Source organism: Aptenodytes patagonicus, chromosome Z, assembly GCF_965638725.1.
Source record: "Aptenodytes patagonicus chromosome Z, bAptPat1.pri.cur, whole genome shotgun sequence".
Lineage (NCBI taxonomy): Eukaryota > Metazoa > Chordata > Aves > Sphenisciformes > Spheniscidae > Aptenodytes > Aptenodytes patagonicus.
This window is the reverse complement of record NC_134982.1, coordinates 21967818-21986823: the sequence shown is the minus strand read 5'-3', so window position 1 is coordinate 21986823 and position 19006 is coordinate 21967818. Positions and strand designations below refer to the sequence as shown.

General features: G+C 37.1%; 1 protein-coding gene across 1 annotated transcript in view; it reads right to left on the bottom strand.

The window, feature by feature from the left end:
* RAB3C (RAB3C, member RAS oncogene family) overlaps positions 1-19006 on the bottom strand; it is a 138638-nt gene that overhangs the window by 60208 nt on the left and 59424 nt on the right. The window contains exon 3 of the mRNA XM_076362969.1: positions 3675-3793. Coding sequence (XP_076219084.1) covers positions 3675-3793 — 119 coding nt within the window. The remainder of the gene's footprint in view (positions 1-3674; positions 3794-19006) is intronic.

The following is a 19006-nucleotide window of genomic DNA, read 5'->3' as shown; positions in this document are numbered from 1 at the left end:
GCCATTTTCTTCAGAGGAAACGCATTCAGAGACTGACCTGAAAGTGAAGAGAAATACTCTTCAATAATTTTATCAAAGTTTTTAAACATTTAGACTAACTGCTGATGAAGTCTGTAGGTGATACAAAAAACACCTAAATGGTAAAAAATTATTAAGGACCTGTCAATTTTGTAGGTCAGTCTGAACTGTCTGCCAAGCTATGCTCATTTAAACAGCATCTGTTGTAGCATGTGTGAAACCATACAGGAAACATTGCTATTCAGAGAACACAGGTTAGTTGAACATACCCTAGAAGGCAGCAATTCTGAAGTGACTGAACAATTATAGGACATAAGCACTGGCAGTGTATTCTTAGCATCATTTTCTGGATGAGACTGAAGACAATAAATCACTGGGTGTACGTACAGCAGAATTATCAGAAGTACCAACTCAAGATTTCTCATGCCAAAAATCTTTGAATCTCAAAAAAAATCTCTATTTAAGTTACAACTTTTGTTGTTACCATCATTTGCAATCTTTAAGTTTTTTGTTTTAAGTAGGGAAAGTAAGATATGAATGTTTCCTGAAGTGTCTGCAGTATGGTTGCAATTTATTGGACCTTCAACTCATTTAGCTAAACTTTCAGACAAAACCCTTTCTCAGTCTCACAGAGTGGTGGACAAATGCTTGGCTACTATACTGTTGCATACATTGGTGCTAACAGGTTTAGTTAAAATTAAAGATACTGATTTTTTTTTTAATGTAAAGTGTTAATAGTCAAATTAGATACAGAATTTCTCACAGCTGAATGGATTCATGCTGACCTAGGCATGGCGTCTAGAAATACGACTATCCATCTGTTGTTATAAAGGAGAAATGTCAGCCAGACTTCAGACAGAAAAAAATGTCTTTCACTATGAGTACAACTGCTTTGAACTAACTGCTTTTAAAGAATCATCCCAACACACATTTTAAACCAAACTCCTTTATCCAAATCTAAAAGACACTTGTAGATTCATTGTCCTGACTACAGTGCAGTTTGTAGATCAAGCCTTGAAGCTGATGTGATTTGAGCTTGGATTTGGCACATTGTGCCCGTATATCAAATGGCACCACTTCCTTCAGAGGCACATTTATCACAGAGAAAAGCATTTTAAGCCCCAGAGAGGCTTAAAAGCTCCCGCTCCTTTCCCCCATGTCTTTCACAAATGCACAGACACGTGCATAGCCATGCTTGCTTTTCTGCAGCATTGGTAATTGCAAGTTTTCTTTAACTTCTCTCATATTCAGAAGCAAGCTCTAGTTTTGTAATCACTATCAAAATTGGAGCATGGGCTAATCAAAATCAATTATCAGCTGTGAGATGGGAGGAATAAAACAGAGGAAGAACAGTAGGGCAGCAACTGGGCTCAAGACCTTAAAAATAAAAATAACAAGTAAATCTATGTCTCATCCTGACAAGTGAGGCACTCTGCCTCTCTGTCATCCCTTTCATCACGCAGATGACTGCTCAGTAGCTCTCAGCACATAATAATGCGTCCTCCTGTCCACCAAATTTCTGTAGTAGCTGCCAACTGTTTGTACAGCTTCTAGATAAAAATGATGGGAAAATCATATTTCACAAACCTATTTAAGAACTCCATAGCTTTTAAATATTTTCTTGTTTCATTTTACAGTTTGTTGTGGTTTTTTTTTTTTTTTAATTAATGTGAAGCCTAGTTACTTTTCACCAGCAGAGAAAGAGTGCCAACCATACCAGATCTAGGAGGCTGGAAAACAAACAGGTGAGAAAATTAACAATAAGTACTCATGTTTACACTTGCTAGAAAGAATCCTTTGTGTCGGAGGAAGCTAGGTAATACATGGCATGCCATCTGGTTTGCCCAGAGATGGGGCAATGAGATTTGCAGATTACAGCTGGTCCTAGACAGCCATTATCACCCAGTTAACCCAGTGCTTAAACACAGTCAGCCCATGGACAACGAACAGCAGAGGCAAAGCAAGAAAGTACTTCAGCTGGCAGGCCCAGGAAGCAGTGGTGCTGGCAGCCACAACTGCAGATTCAGCGGGGAGGTTGGGTGTACTTACTCCTTGATATCCTGTTTTTGCTAAACTTTCACAGCAGCATCTATGAATAACACTTTCAGCTACCTCCTGTCAGGTAGGAGATTCTGTCTCATGCTGTTTAACAGAGCAGTACTCACAAATGTGTAACAGCGTGATGCCTCCAGCTTGTACAAAATGGGCAGAACATCCCTTTGCCATAACAAGTCACAGTGAGCAAACATGTCTTCCTCTTTGAGTATTAAGCAGAGACTCCTCTCAGATACATGCAATTGTCCAAAAGCTACTTATCTGGTCTATACTAGTCATGTAAGCTTATCGATTCTCTAGGAAATGGAAAGAGATGCTTATAAGAGCAATTCAGTGTAGAGTCATACAGATAAGTGATGGAGAGGAGAAGGCAGGACACACTCTGGAGTTGCCCCTTTCCCTTGGAGGAGTGTGAATTACTACATCCCTAGTTCTTACACAGGAAATGTTAGGCAACCCAAGATCCCATTTCTTGTAGAGCAGAATCAAGCTAAGTTTCTCAGTTCTTATTTTTAGAGTGGTGAATGACCAGGCTCAGCATATACAGACCAAGAAAAGCTCCAGGTGTAGAGGGGGAAGGTGCTCCATGGGTTCAGTGGCACTTTCTACCACAATAAGTAGGAGAGTGTGAAAGAGAGAAAGCTTTTTTCTTGGAGAGTCTGAGGCTGGGCAACAATTCCCATTAGAAACAGGCATCACAGCATCACTGCCTTTTACTTTAAGTGTGAAATATGTTTCTGACCTTGCCTGTCCTGAAAGAAATACTCAGTAGTGCATATCTTAAAATAAATTTTAAAAAGGCCAAAGAAACATACTGAACAAATCACACAAACTCTGAATAAAATCCCCTTTCAAACACAGTTCTCCCATGGGAACAGCATGCAAGAGAGCATGTGGAGCACACATGACAAATGCTATTCATATCACTCAGAGCACTGCTAGGAGGCTCTCAGACAGTAGAACAACTTGTAAAGGAAGAGATCACTGAGATTAACTCTAGCTTTCCTTTTGGGTCAGCTTTACTTAAAAAAGCCTTAGATTGTTTGGATCCTGACTGACCCATGTCTGATTAAAATGACACACTTTTATGGAGACATCTTGACATTCGCATAATACAAGGTATTATAAGTACCAGCCATAGGTTCTGCTATTCTGATGAAGTTTGCTCATCATTTTTACACTTGAGGCACGAGACTGACAGCATAATGTATAACCAGCTATGGTTAAAAGCAACATGATGAAAAATTAAATTAAAAGACAACCCCCACACATGGTATCTAATTTTTTCCCATGAAATATGGAAACACTTTATGGTATCTTAGCAGTTACTCTCCACACTAGCATGTTGCTGGTTTTAGCAGTATGAATAACTCACATTAACTGAAATCACAGAAAACACAGTGGTTACAATGAATTACATGCAGCACGTTTTAAAATATTCATCGCCTTTCCAGAAAAAAACCCACAGTATATTTGGGTATAGGAATGCTTGGGCACTGTACTTGGAAATAAGCTTTTCAAAATAATTTACACTGTCAGAACAGGTGAGTGATATCAAATATTCTCTATCCTATTTAATATGAATTCCAAGTTTTACTTACCAATCCTGCACAGCATTGAAAGATTCTTCATTCGTGATGTCATACATTAAAATGAAGCCCATTGCACCCCGGTAGTAAGCTGTGGTAATTGTTCTGTATCTCTCCTGACCTGCTGTGTCCTGAAACAATAACATACAAAATTTTTACATGTTGCAAATAAATTGACAAATGATAATTTTTTTTTTTAATAGCAAGAAAACTCTGGCAACAGTTATTGTACAACTCTGCAATCCTACTCATAAAATTAATCAAGGGGGAGAAAACTGAGAATAACAGGAAAAAGGAGAATTCTGCATTGGATTGTAAGAGGAGGGACACATCCATTCTGTCATGAGGTGAGAGTGGAGAGAAGTAGAAAGGCATGGCCCTCTGTCAGGTCATATATCCTGAGTCATTCACTGATTCATGTCATTCAACCTGAGAGTCAGGTAAGAACCTTGTCTCCTGCTTCTGCCTTGCACCTTTCCAGTTTGACAGAGGAGACAGGTAAAATCTCATGTCCTGGATAAAATGCTGGGACAAAATAGCATCCTTTAGATCTTCATTATAAGATCAGGATGGTTCCTGAAGTCTGGAAACATCCTGACTAAAAAGGCAATGTCTAATTGTTCTGTTCTTGCGATTTTAAGCCATTGGTGCTCATGTCAACTTTGGCACCAATACAGATCTGTGCTGACAAAATAAAAGCTGGAGGGCAGTGCTTTTAAAATAAGGATGATACCTGACCAAAAAAAAAAAAGTTTGCTAGCATTCCCTTACCTCAAACCAGTTTTCTCCCTCATTCTCTGTATCTCATTCAATTGCCTTTAAAGTAAGAAATGTACTTCCTTTCTTTCTCCTAATGCTTGCTTTACTTATTTCCATTAAAAAATTTTCTGGGCAGGGACTACCTGTTACTACGTTTATATACAATGTCTATCATAACCACCCATGTCTGTACTAAGATTGTGAGACAACAACAATAACTAAAATACAGGAAATGCATAAATATTTCCTGTTCCAGCATACCTATTTAATATTTTTAAACTGTAAACATTAAAAGCTTTAGATGAGACATATGTAACGTTTCAGTGCAATCCTGTAACTGTCTAACAGATTATCTGTGCGTATTAAATTTTAACAAACTTTGAAACTTAATTTCATTATTTCAGATTTTTTGAGCAGATAAGAAATAGTTTACTTCACAATACAGACAAATTTATTTAATTTGCCTTCCTACAGAGAGAGAAGAATAACCAGTGATAAACAGTGTTTTATTTGGTGTGTTTTCTGAAATGGTTCCTGGGCTAGCAGTACTGCCTCGTGAACAAGAGAAAAATAGATTAAGTGGTCCTCTTTCTTTACACATATATCATTCATCTCGTAAACTAATAAAGTAAAAAAAGGAGATTCTACATACATCAGAAACCACTTACAGAAAAAGAAACATAACCAAGACAGTTACTGAAACCAACAAGGTCTTAGGTAAAATATATGGATTCTGTTCATTCTGGATTACAGCCACTGCTGCTTTGATGTAGTTTCAGTGATCCAAGACAGAAAGCTAATGTAGAGGTTAGGCTCTAACAGGTCTCACAGGAGGTTAGGTTATGTCTTTGCAGGAAAGGCCAGACAGACCTAAACTACTTCTGCTTACACTCTGAGCTGGCTAAGCCTATACCAACTGTGATCTGGAGGTTGGATAGTGGCATTAACAGAACTGCTCCCAAATTTTCTGGTGGCATTACTGAATATTAAGGTATTAAGGCTCTTGCGCTAAGCCTGCACATATTCTAATACTCAGAGGTCAGTTCCTTCTCAGTAGGTCATAGTCTGTCAATAAGACAAAAGTATTGTTGAAATGTTGAGTAAAATAATTTATTTGTAGAAGAAATATCATCTGTTGTTATTTAAAACCATTTCTTTGTATTTCTGTTATGGAATAAGCTTTACTCTTACATATTTTGCTGGCTTTATTTATTTGATTTGATGTTAGAGAAAAGAGCTGGGAGGGACGGAAGGAAAATAAGGCCTATAGCAAGCACGCGGCCTTTCTGTACAGAAAAGATATGATTTTCAAACAAGTTTTGTCAGTGTCTATCTGCTTTTTTGTCAGTCAGAGACATGTATGGTCGGAAATACGATGGTATGACAAGCAGGAGCCCACTGCTACTGAAGGAAATCTTATTTTGCTGCGGGTGATGTCCACGGAAGCCTGTCTGCAGATAAAAGTGAACAGCCCTAGCAATAAAGCAGTAAGTCAGTGAGGCTTCCTATCCAAGACACCAACTATTTTCTGCGCAGTGTTAAAGGTAGCTAGTGCGGGCTTAGGCACTCTTGATTACAGAGAATAAAAAATTAGTGTAAAGGAAGACAAATCAAGATTTGTCTTAAGTTCTTAAATAATTTTACATAAAGGGAAATGAAGCTGCAGATGAAGATCCAAACACTGACTGACTTTAGGATAGGAGACGCTCTTCCGGACCTAGGCATTTGATTTGGGTCAGTCTGGGAAGAAACCAGGTATTTGGGGTTGTTCTCAGTACAGGCATCTAATATGTGCCTGTAGCTAATGCTATGTTAATGTGATGATAAAAAAGAATATTTTCTAAAGTGGTATTTCAGTATATGGCATAGATGGATGACCATGAATAAAGTGGAGTTTACTAGTTTCAAACATCAATAATCACATTCCTGTTGGTATTATTTTCTATTCACTTGCTATAAGGAAGCAACTAAAATTTTAGTTGCCCTAATGTACAAATTATGCAGTAGAGTGTTTATGATCATGTAAGAAATGAACCCAAAGATCAGTAATCAATGTTGTCAAAGCTTTTGTGTTCCACACATTCATAAGCATCTCCTCTGTATTCTCACTAGAATATAATCATACATGCCCTAAAGACAGCTCCTTTTGTATGACTGTTAAGGAACTCAAATACCGTTTGTCAGGAGAAATAGCACATTAGAAACATCAAATACTTTAATATTAAAGATTGTATTTTATTACAATGATTTAATTTATTTGAAACAGATAATGCAACAATGTAAGTGGCCTTTCCCTCTGTTTATTAGCTTTTATTCTTATGGAAGAACTGAGCAGAAAAGAACTAACTTCCATATTTCATTGTATTTATACCTGTAAATCACTATGATTTTTTCATCAGGTACTGTTTTGTACTTGTTCTTTTCCAATTCACGTATGGTTACTGGCTGCTGCTATGTTATCTTAGTCTTTTTTGCAAGACCATGGAATTAATCTGATGACCATCTTTTTAGGTTTAAATTCTGAAGTGTACCATCTGTATTTTGCAGTGCCTGATGTTTATTTCTAAGCAAACTAAGTAAAATAAGCCTGAGGAAGAATAAAATTTGACCTACTATTGACTGGCATTTTAACCAAGGCAGTTCATTTCCATCTTCGATGGGCATAAAACAAGACACATAGATCATCTTAGGGGCCTTTTCATTCATGTAGTTAATGTCTGGTAAGGACAACTGATTGCTCATTAAAGAAGTAGAGTGGAAAAGCAGAAGGGAATGAATGACAGTGAGGGAATGCTTTATGAAAAGTTGCATGCACAGAAGACAAAAAGAGGTATTTTACAAATCTTAGTCAAAACAAAACAAAAAGGGTCTCAGCAGCTGCAAGAAATATTTTCAAATATTATATTCACTTTCATAAATTCTGTTTTTAATAAAGTTCCCACAATTCCATTAGCCCACACCAATCAGGTGATCCTATCTTAGTGAATCTTTTTTAATAGGCACCAGATTTTACATATTGAATCATAGAATGATAAGGTTTAATGGACATAGTACTTTAGAAATTACCCAGTTTCTGAGCAGTGCATACAGCACGCTGGCTAACAGCCCATGGTCCTGAGTATTTGGAAGACTCTGAGACTTGTACAGTTTGGCCTTGTGTGCTCTGACATCTCTAGGTGTTTCGGGTTTTTTTCTTAATTAATTTTCTCACCTATAATTGAAATTAGACATTTGCAAACATTGTTATGCTCCAGATCCTGATATGTATAATTTCATATTACAAAAATTCATTGCTTTTTGCCAGAAATTCGACATCTAAAAGGGCCAGTAAAGCTTTTCCATCAGTAAAGATCTTGAATAGGGCATGTATATCTATAGGTAGTGAAAGAGGAATAGCAGAGGTATAGACTGAGTGCAAAATACCTGTTTCTGGCTCAGGGCGAAGATAACAATCTGGTATGTATTTGGCCAAATCTCCTTTATCATATATGTATCAAATGGTATGGAGATAGATAATTCTAAATAACCTTGGCTGTTCATTTGAGTTAAATGTAAAGCTCTGAAGTTGACAGTACAATAAAGCTTAAAGTGAAGATATGTTAGTTATTTTTACAGTAACCACATGAACCAGGTTTTGTCCTGCGCTTCTCCCTTGAAACAACTCTTTAATAATGTTATGGGAAATTTCCTACAGATTCTCATTATTACTTTGTAACTGCCATACCATTGAAGGCCTTATTGTATGGGGAATCCACCAGCCGCTGACAACAATGCTCCCAGAGGAATGGAGAGATATAACGTAATAGCCATCTGTGCAAGTAGAAACACTTAGGAATAGCAAGCTAGCTGGCTCAAGAAGAACCTGTATTCCACATGAAGTTGAGAGTTTATGGGGCTGGAAAGTCTTAAAATACAAAACAGAGAAACCAAGGTTCTGATAGTAATCTTGAAAATAATAACTATTTAGGCTTGCAAAGTACAGTTACCTGAGTTAACTTAGCGGAGGTTAAATCCCTCTTACTGTCAAGTCCTGCTAAGCTAGACTTCATCCAGAATGTGCCATACCCGCTTAGATTATACCAATGTTTTTGAGCAATAAGTTAAATCAGGTCCTTGAATTCATTTGCTGAGTATGTGCTCTACCTCCCACCCTTGCCTAGCACTGCACCACTGATAAGAACAACATTTTATGCAAATAACTTCCAAGTGGAGTTGCTCATTATTAATGCAGACAGTTTTGAAGGTGAAAGCAAACAGCATTTGGCAGCAAGAACTTTTAATGAGCCTGTCATGAAGGAATTCAGTCTGCAAAACACAAACTTATTTTGTAGCACATTTGAGTGACTCTGTGCCTCTGCATTTTTGTCCTGTATGCTAAACATACAGATATCTTTTTAGATCCACTTTCCCACATTATGAGTTTTACTCATATCACAATACAGCTTGTGTTATGTGCCAAAAAACCGGCAGCAGTAGTGGAGGATTTCTTGGATGGCGTTTATATCTCTGCTGCACATCCACAACATTTGAAGACAAGGCAAACAGAAAGATAAAATTAGAAATGTGAATTAGGTGAATTCTCACTTTGCAGGTCAAAATTTTCTGTTAAGGTAAACAAAATTGGCACAGCAATCAAGAACTGCTGCTCCTTTATGAGTTTCATGTTTCTTTCCTGCTGTTGCTTCCCAAAGGTTATTTATACACTCTGTCAAAGAGACTCCATATTTCTCTAATTTCTCCTGTTGATACATAAAAGGACTCGAGGCAGTAAGTGAATGAAAATCTAAACTGGCTCTTTTCAGAGCAGCACAAAAGATCTCTCTGATCTTTCCTCAGGGATTTCTGAGGTCTCAGGGAAGAAAGGATAAAAAGAAAAGTATGACCAAAAAACCCTAAACAAACCTGTAAGAGAGCTGTTCAGGGAGAGGCAAAGGACAACCTCTGCAACAGTCCTCTTGAGATGGGGGGCAGACAGGGATAAACCCACCTGAAGCCTGCTGCTAACCACCCAGGAAGAGCAGCTGTGGGAAAAGCTGCTGGAGCAGGAGGAGCTGATTATCCTGGGAGCACCGTTTCTCCACAAACAGCACTTCCAACAGAAAGTGTTAGGCACATAGAAACACAGACATATGAACATTTACAACTAGGAATGGAAAACACAGTTTAAAACAGTTTCTTTAGCTAATGTATGCACAAAAGATGTAACACTGCATATTGCCAACTCAGTCTTTGCTTATGTACCTATCTCCTGTCAGAAGCTCTTTCCAGACTTCTCATGGCTTTGGTAATCCTGTCTTTTATATACATATGTGTGTAGATATATGTATGTGCATATGCATGCATGTGTTTGTAGAATTATATATATATGAATATCAAAAAAACATTTGGAGCGTGAAAAGCCAGCTACTCAGCTTGCCAGTACAAATCCGCTAGACCTATATGATAGTCCTTAGAACCCACCCCAAAATCACAGCTGACATTCATTGTATGGGAGGGATGCGGGAGCATGGCAGGGCCGGCTGGAAATAGTTGGGGCCAGGGCGGTGGGAAGAAGCATTATTCCAAATGCGGCTAGTAAAAAAGGGCCTGGGAGAGCTGTCCTAGCAAGCAGAAGTTGGGGCAGAGCTTGCGTTGGAGAGATAGTTTGGCTCCTAGAAAGCCCAAGTTGGGGTTGTAAAAGTATTTTACTGCCAGATTTGCTTTCTCTCACTCCATCCATGCAGCTGGTGACTGTGCCCAAAGTTTATTTCCTTTTAAATTTTCTGGTTTTCTCCTTTCCTGTTCTTTCTTCTCACTATTTTTAAGACTTGCACAAAATGTTCATTCTCTGCAGTTCAGCTACCATGCCTTCCTAAAGCACAAAGTTTAGGAAAGCCATGGTATCACTGCCTCCTTTCAGTGTTGCTTGACCTCAGCTGCCATCAGTTCTGGACACAAGTTTGGAGCCCCGCTGCCATTTCAGTGCATGCCTCCCTCTTTCCCTGCCACGAGCTGCAGCTTTCTCGTTGTCCTGTCTTCACTTTGGTTGTGGCCTGTCCTGCTCTGTTGGAGGTGAGGATCAACTCCTCTTGTCCTTCCTCCCCATCTTTGGACATACTTTATAAAGCATATGTCAGATCAGTAGGACCTGGCATTCTCTTCAAAAGTAAAACACATTCATTAAAGTACCACTTTGTATTTTAACCAAGCTTCATGTTGGGTCTTAAGAATTTCTCTTTCTGGAAAGGCTCAGGTTTTGCTTTCAAGACCTTATTTTTCTTTTATTTTATGAAAAGTATTACAGAATCAAACATTAAGTACAGCTGCCAAAAATGTACAGTGGAAATAATGAATTTATAAAATCTAATTTGCACTTCATGTATTAATGCAAGTATTTTTTTATGAGTAAAATTAAAAGGCAAATGAATATTGGAGCCCAGCTTGTAACTACAGCTAGGGAAAAATCAGTTGAGTAACTTTCTATTTGTATTATTTTTAAATACTTGGAAAGCAAATTGTAAAAATTTCCTTATATTTTTCAGAAAAAGAATGAAGCCATGGAGAGCCATTCTGAAAAATGTTATATAAAAACAAAACCAGCAAAGCTGTGATAAAGATCTTTGTTCTACAGGCAGCTATTACCATCCAGGAAGCAGCACTGGAAAAACATGTTATTCTTAGTTTTGTCATATTTTGTTTTTAAAGCTCCTGCTCCGAGAGTCCTGTGATTGTACAAGAAAAGCAACTTTTTTTTCTTTGTTTTTTTTAAATCTTTGTAGTCAGACACCAAAAATGTGTCCCAGTGCATAATGAAAAAACAAAAGGCATTTAATATGGACTAAAATTACGGTATTAAGAATAAAACTTTTACTAAAACCAAAATAATTTTGGAATGCTGACATCTGGCACTGAATTCTGGCAAAGCTTGAGAGGATCAGAACAACCTGCTTTTGAGTGAAAGGGACACAAATAAATATTAGATCTAAAATAATATTATAAGGAACTGTAATCTTAGAAACCTGACACTCAAATACACTATGGACAATCTTCAGACTTGAAAGAAAGTCTCCTTAAGCTCCAGGAGTGTACTTGGCAATTTAGACACTAAACAAACAGTGGTCGTCATACTCACAGTGGGAGGAGGGCAGGTTGCAACAGAGTCAATCCTAATGCTGTGAGATATGCCTATTAGGAAGATAAGAGGCAGAACTGTTTCATCCATAGACGAAGCAGGCACTAAAGAGTCCTTCAGTCCTTGTCTCACTTGGCTTTGGTGACTGCTAAAGGTATTTGCAACTTGCCAGTGTTTCAAACTGGGTCTTCCATGCACAAAGCACTTGGTAGCCTAAAAATAGGTGTGTTCTTGCCGTATGATAAAAGTGGGGGGTTTTGGGGTTTGTTGGGGTTTTTCAGTGGGGTGTTAGTTTGTTTTGTTTTGTTTTCATTTTTGTGGGGGTTTTTACGGCTCTACTAAAGCTTTTACATCTTTGTCTGGTCTTCCACCATTTTTTAAAGGCATCTGCCTTTCATTTAGCAGAGATAGGAGAAAACACTGAGCTATAATGTAAGTTTAGAGACTTAGAGTCAAGCTGACTATTATCACATAAACAGAGAACAACGCTGAGGTATATTAGAATGCCAGAGTACCTTCCTCTTCCTGTTTCTGTACTTTGATTATATACTTATAAATCTTTTGGATTAACTACTTCTCTCTAGAACTTGTTATTCATAAAATAAGAATAACAAGCTTGCAGCTTTCTCTCTCCCTTGTCGTTCTGTCCTATTCTGCATCTTGAAGACAGCTTTCTCTATTAATATTCATTACTCATATTTAATTAACTTGCCCTTATTCAGGATGAGGTGGGATCCATGGATAGAGAAAAGTTTGACCAGCCATTTTGATAATAGCTCTATGTTAGTGGCTCATTGCATTGAAAAAATTTGCATAACAGTGTCATCATGTTACAATATTATGCAAATCCTTGTCCACTGATTAGCTAACAGTACCCCTTAGCTATTGAGAGCTATGAACATAATTCTTTCCTCATGACAACACCGAGCTTAGCACATATTTGTTCTGGGCCTTTTTTAGAAGCACAATTTTGTAACTCTCCAACTCTAAGAGAAAAATGAATTAGTGGTACAAAGGACCTTTTAAAGCCATAAACCCAGCACTCTTGCCAGAAACTCTCTCTCCTCCTCTGCTTTTCCTTGTGATAAACCCCTGTGTTTAAATCTGCAGTGAAGTTTCTCTGATTTGGAACAAATTAGAGGACTGTTCCTATTAAATATTAATAACCTTCCAAAGCTTCCCTTACATAAAAGAATGCATTTCTGTGCAGAATATTAAGTTTACAAAACATGTTTAAAGGCTCATTAGAATTACTATCAGCTTATGCTTTTTACATAAAAATGTTTTAAATCTCAATTACCTATAAAAAGGAAAAGAGACAATCTGCAACAGAGAACAAGCCACATTTTACCTATTTTAAGCAAGAAACTATAAATGCAGTATTTCTGGAAGAGTTCAGCCATGGCTGAATTTTAATCCCATTCAGAACTTCCGTGAGGGCCAGTAAAAGGCACAGCTTAGTGCTTTAGAAAACCTGCAGAATAAAAGTACTGGTCTACAGTGTGGTCCATGCTAAAACAGTTTCCTCCTGCCTTGGCAACAAAATGCTGCTTTAGAACTGTCTGGAAGATTCCTTGTGCAGTGATCTGTAGGTAACTTCTGTATGCTCTTTCTATGACTGTGGCAGATGTCTTCTGGGGCAGACATCAAAGATACCTAAAGAAATTCTGGTAACTCTTTGTATATCATATCTTAGGCAGGTATTTTAAGATTCTAAGGCTTAGCTGAAAAAGCACATGGTGCTTCCTGGATAACTCCACCAGTGATGTATCAAAGGTGCAGAATGCCACCATCTTTTCTCCACTAGCAATGCAGCCCCTTCATGCCTTTCAGGGAGCTGTTCCCTCCCCTGACACAGAACTATTGAGAGCTGTATTTGCGGGACAGTCTCCATCAAATTCTCCTTTCTTCCACTTTTAACTCCTTTGCCCTCCAACAGTCTGTCATCACCAAACACTCCCTTAATACGTGACTGTGGGTGAGATCTTTGAATTCACCATCATCTTAGCTTTTTCTTTTTCTTGGGTCTGATCATAGTGATTAGTAATTTAGGTTTGCAATGATGGGTATTACACAGTGCGGTCAGCTGGCCAGAATCATTAAAGAACATCATGTTCCAGCTCGGTTCTTCTGTCGTCTTCAACACATTCAGATGAACCTGTCCAAAATGTTTCTGTGTTAAAGGGAAAGATGCAGAAAGGATAGGTGGCACAGGACAGATTATGTCAGCCATCAGGTGCTGGAAGGTTTTTTTACACTGCTGCATCCAGACAGCTTGTGACACAAAGGTGATTCATGAAAGATCAAGAATCTGGCTCCAAGACTTTTAGACTTTGAATAACTTCTCTAGTTCTTTCAAAGTTGATCTTTAATTAACAACTCTTACAAGACCCCAGAAAATTTATTTTTCTGGCTTTTAATTGTTTTAGTTTCCTTGTGGAAAAATTAAGAGGACACATCCACTATAACAAAAAGATACCTTTGTCATCAATATGCTGCTAGAATTCTCTACACCTAGATAGGATTTGTCTATTAATTTGAGAAATCTTTAAATTGTATTGAAGTCACCAAGAAAAAGAAGTCTCATCAAAACAAGATGTAATTCTTAGATCCACCATAAGCACTGCTAGAACCTCTTCACAAAGGAAAGAAAGGTTGAAGATGCCAAATAGAAACAACAATATAATCTACTATATGATTTGGGGTGGGTTTTCATCTGGAAAATACATTATTTAAACCAAAGGCCTTTGTGTTCTCTTGCTTGTCAGTAAATACCTCTGCACTATGGCTGCATATCAAAAGGTTATACCTAGAACACTTCTCTAATGTCCTGGTATTTGATGAGAGAAATGTAATTTAAGAGAGCACAGGTTATTGTGACAAGGAAGTATTTATTTACCCTGAACTCAGCAGCTGACATAGTTTAACACACATCAACCAGTCATGACCTTTATGTTGTTCTAGTTTAAGACTGTAAATTATTAAAGAGAGAGTTGTAAAAAGAAGTTAAATATGTCAGGTGTGATTAATCTATGAATCTTACATTATATCAAGTACAGTGCCCTTATACTTGCATTCTCTTCTTGGGGACTTCTGGCATAAAGTGGCATAATTAAATTAGATTTCAGCTAAATTGTTGTTTAATTTGGCCCCCGGTCTCTCTTCTTTTTTAGCTCAGACTGGTTGAGAGCTATGTGTTTAGCATATGTATAATCATATTTAGCAATTCTAATGACTTCTTTGTAATTTTAAACTCAAACATTTGAGAAAAACACAGTGTCACCAGAAAGCATAATTGGCAAACCTATTAAAATAGAATAGAATAGTTCAGTTGGCAGGGACCTACAACGATCATCTAGTCCAACTGCCTGACCAATTCAGGGCTGACCAAAAGTTAAAACATGTTATTAAGGGCATTGCCCAAATGCCTCTTAAACACTGACAGGCTTGGGGCATCAGCCACTGTTCCAGTGTTTGACCACCCTCTTGGTAAAGAAATGTTTACTGATGTCCAGTCTGAACCTCCCCTGGTGCAGCTTTGAACCATTCCCACACGTCCTATCACTGGGTACCAGGGAGAAGAGCTCAGCACCTCCCTCTCCACGTCCCCTCCTCAGGAAGCTGTAGAGAGCAATGAGGTCGCCCCTCAGCCTCCTTCTCTCCAAACTAGACAAGCCCAGGGTCCTCAGCCGCTCCTCACAGGACATGCCTTCCAGCCCTTTCACCAGCTTTGTTGCCCTCCTCTGAATGCATTCAAGGACCTTCACATCCTTTTAAAAGTAATATATTTATTCACAAACAATAATAAATAATATATAAAATTGAATACAAATATAAATACAGTATAACTATAAATATAATATTAACATTTCTTGTTTTATTTTAGCAATGAGAAATTCAGGTTTTTTATATATGGCAGCTATTTCAAAGTCCTGGCCACTGTGCAATAGACTGTAGTACAGTAGCTGGTATCAGTACCACCATTACAGATATATATGTTCATATAGGAAGCAGAATAAAAAACACATTATCTCATTCTATTACTCTCTCAGAAACGGTCACATTTTGTTCCCTCAGGTTCTTGTCCAAAGAAATCCTGAAATAATTAGCAAGTTCTATTTAACAGATAAGTTTCCAGTATCATTGTCAGCAGAACACTGAACCCCCCCACTGACAATCTGTAGGCAGAGACAGTTCATGATCCGGCACTAAAGGAAACGCAGTGATGTTACTTCCTTGATCACTGCAAAGCTATTTTATGAGTTTGGAAATTTATTTTTCTTTTTTTAAAGTATTATAACTTCACACTGGTATAAAAAATGCTAATTAAGTTTTTGTTACATAAGGATTTGGCCCTAGGTGTAAACACCTCTGACAAAAGTCTGCAAAAAGAGTGGTCATTAAGTTGGACCCTGATTTTATTGAAGTACAAGCATATAAAGCTACTAAATATGTTTAGGGGGATTTACTGGATGTGCTGTGTTTTTAAATGCCTAAACAATTTGCATACTTAGGCTTTAAATATTTGGGCATTTACTTTCCAACCTCTTGAAGACAATACAACTTCAACACACTTGTCACCTGCCAACTAGGTTGCCACAGACTTTCCTGTGCAAACTATAACCTTTGCGAGAAAAACATAGGCATGTGGGTAGGTGTAAGTATGGAAATTCACATGCCTGGACAAACTAGAAGACAGGTAGCATTTAAAGTCTATTTATGTAGAAACACACTTATCTGTTCTCCAGCCATTTTTCTTAAGCATCCATTACTGGCAACCATCACAGAGAAAGTACTGGACTAACTGGACCTTCAGTCTGATGCAGTATAGTCATTCTTATGCTCTTACAAAACATTCAAGGCGGCTCAAAACTAGTATTTAGTGTCAGGTGTTATCAAAATCTTGCTAGAAAATCTGATTTTTTTTTTCCTACAAAAATGGATGAGCAACAGTGGTTTCAACAACAGTTCAAAGAAAGATACATTTATTCAAGAGTTTCTTAAATAAATGGAGCAATAAGTGAAGCAAAGAACAGGTTTCTAAAGAAGAAGGATATTAACTAGGAAATTTTCCTCCTATATTTATATTTCAAAAAGCATCAGGCAAACAAAGAAGCACCAAGATTTCTACCCTTGAAGGAACAGGCTTTGAAGTTTTACAAGTGTCTATGGAACTTGGCAAGAGAATCTAGAACCAGTTCTTAAGAAAAAGTATATGACAAACTTTGTAAATGCATAGGTAGGCTGATGCACTTTGAGAAAAAGAAATGTCCAGAAGTCCCCATGCAGAGAAGTAACTTCTGAAAGGAATTCAAGCTTTCGGGTGCTTTGCTGGATGAGGACTAGAATGGTAACCACATTCTGGGATCAATCTTAGATGAACAAACATTACTTCTTGGACTTTTATGAAAATCTGATTTTTTAGACTTAGGTAAAGAAAGAGAGGTGAGGGTTTAACATAATATGTAAAACTAATACTTTGTGTTTAGAAATTCGGAAAAAGAATGTGAAACTGCTGATGCTTTATCATTTAGAAGTGATGACCATTTTTACCTGTTACATATGAATAACAGTTTGCCAACTACTCACAGACAGTAAATAATATGACCCTATGAAAAAAAAAATCAAATAAATTTTTTATTGACTAAAAATACTCATGATTTTAGTGCTATGCTAACTGAATAAATAATACTGCCGCTTTGGATTTTTGATGCAATGTTATTTCACTGGAAAATGCTGAATTATCCAAATGAACTTTTGCTGAAGTTTACGTTTGTGTGAAAAATTTCATTATAGCAGGTAATTGGATCAAATCCAATCCATCAAGGAATTACTGGCCAAAACCATAAAATAACTCCCACCAGAAATAAGTACTAGGTCATAGGTTGTAGAAATCCATGGAGTAACAGAATCATAAAAATGTTGGCTGAAAGAGACTGTTGGATATGGTAGGCCTTACTATCCCAGGCTGTCTTCTAGTTCACATTTACAGGCTTATAGAGCACAACATACACAAAGGCACAAGAGATGCCATATCATTTTACACCTGAGAATTTATGCAATTATTTTGAAGAGTCACTTCCATTACATCACCCAAACACAACAGATCCTTTTAGAATCCAAGCAGATAGATTTCACAGTTTTCTGAGGAACTCACAGAGTTTCTAATTTTACAGTGCTGATTTTATTTTTCTTTGGCTTACTTTTCAAGCAAGTGAAACAGTGGATTATGGGATCCGATAACATGAAATTTTCAAGCAGAATACAGTTAGAGAAAAAAGTCTTCTTGGTTCTGTAGGTGTAATAGTTACATTATATCCACTCATTTTTCTTTTAAGTAACAGCATATGTGTTTAAAGACAGAAAAACTACTTCATCTAATTAGTAAATTAATTAACCTTTTAGGAAGATCCAAAACCATTTACACTGATCAAGTAAAGGGGGACAATTCTATCAGTCCTGAAACTGTAATGTCATCACAAGAGGTCAAATGAAGTACCAAATTAAAACGGAATGAAGATTTTAACCCGTTAAGGTAGAAGGCCTGATAGAAATGCACCTTTCTTTCCAAAAGTGTTCTAGAATTCTTATATGTATTACCAGGCAGAATGATTGCCATAGGTTATTTGAAAATTTTTGAATGCAAACATTTCAATGAAATAAAACATGCTGTTATGAATAATTTCTAAAGGTAGGATTTAGATCACATATGATGTACTATAATTAGTGTTATTCTTCAGCTGCGATTTTTAAACTACAGGTATTTTTCCAGTAATCAGAGTTATTCTGTCTTAATGCATCATAAAGGAATAGGAAATTACAGTCTAATGGAAGCAGAAAAATGACCAGCTGTGAAATCTGTAGCAAGTATAATTATAATCAGAGCTACATTAAAGCACTAGCTACTACAAAACCAGACATTGGGCTTATGCACAGTCAAAGAAGAGTCTAAAACCAAATTGAGTGTAAATAACTTTCAAAGGGCTTCACTGCCTACAGTGCAGCACTGACTAAATTGAAGCAGTAGATGTTTGATGACAACAATTCTGCTTTAATTTATACACTGTGGTATTTCTTCTCTAATTTAAAAATTCAGTAAAACTAAGACGCAGCTTCCTGGAAGCCACCATATTCTACTACAGCTCTATCCCATTCCTTCCCAGTCTTCTAACTGTCATATAATAGTGGTTTTATAATAGTAGCAGGGTTCATTAATTTGTAAACAATATAGTCACATAGGTGCATGTTTCTGTGTATATACACACATTTATAAATATATATATGTATATAATGTGACCATATATATATATAACATAAATAAAACATATATAGTCCACTATTCCTATTGTGATATAAAGATATTTTTGTAAACTTGCCCTAAGTATTATCTCTTTATGTCAGGGATGAAGAAAGCAAATTTTTCACATTGCAAATTTGTGCCTACAGTCCCAGAATTCTGACTGACCTCATCAAA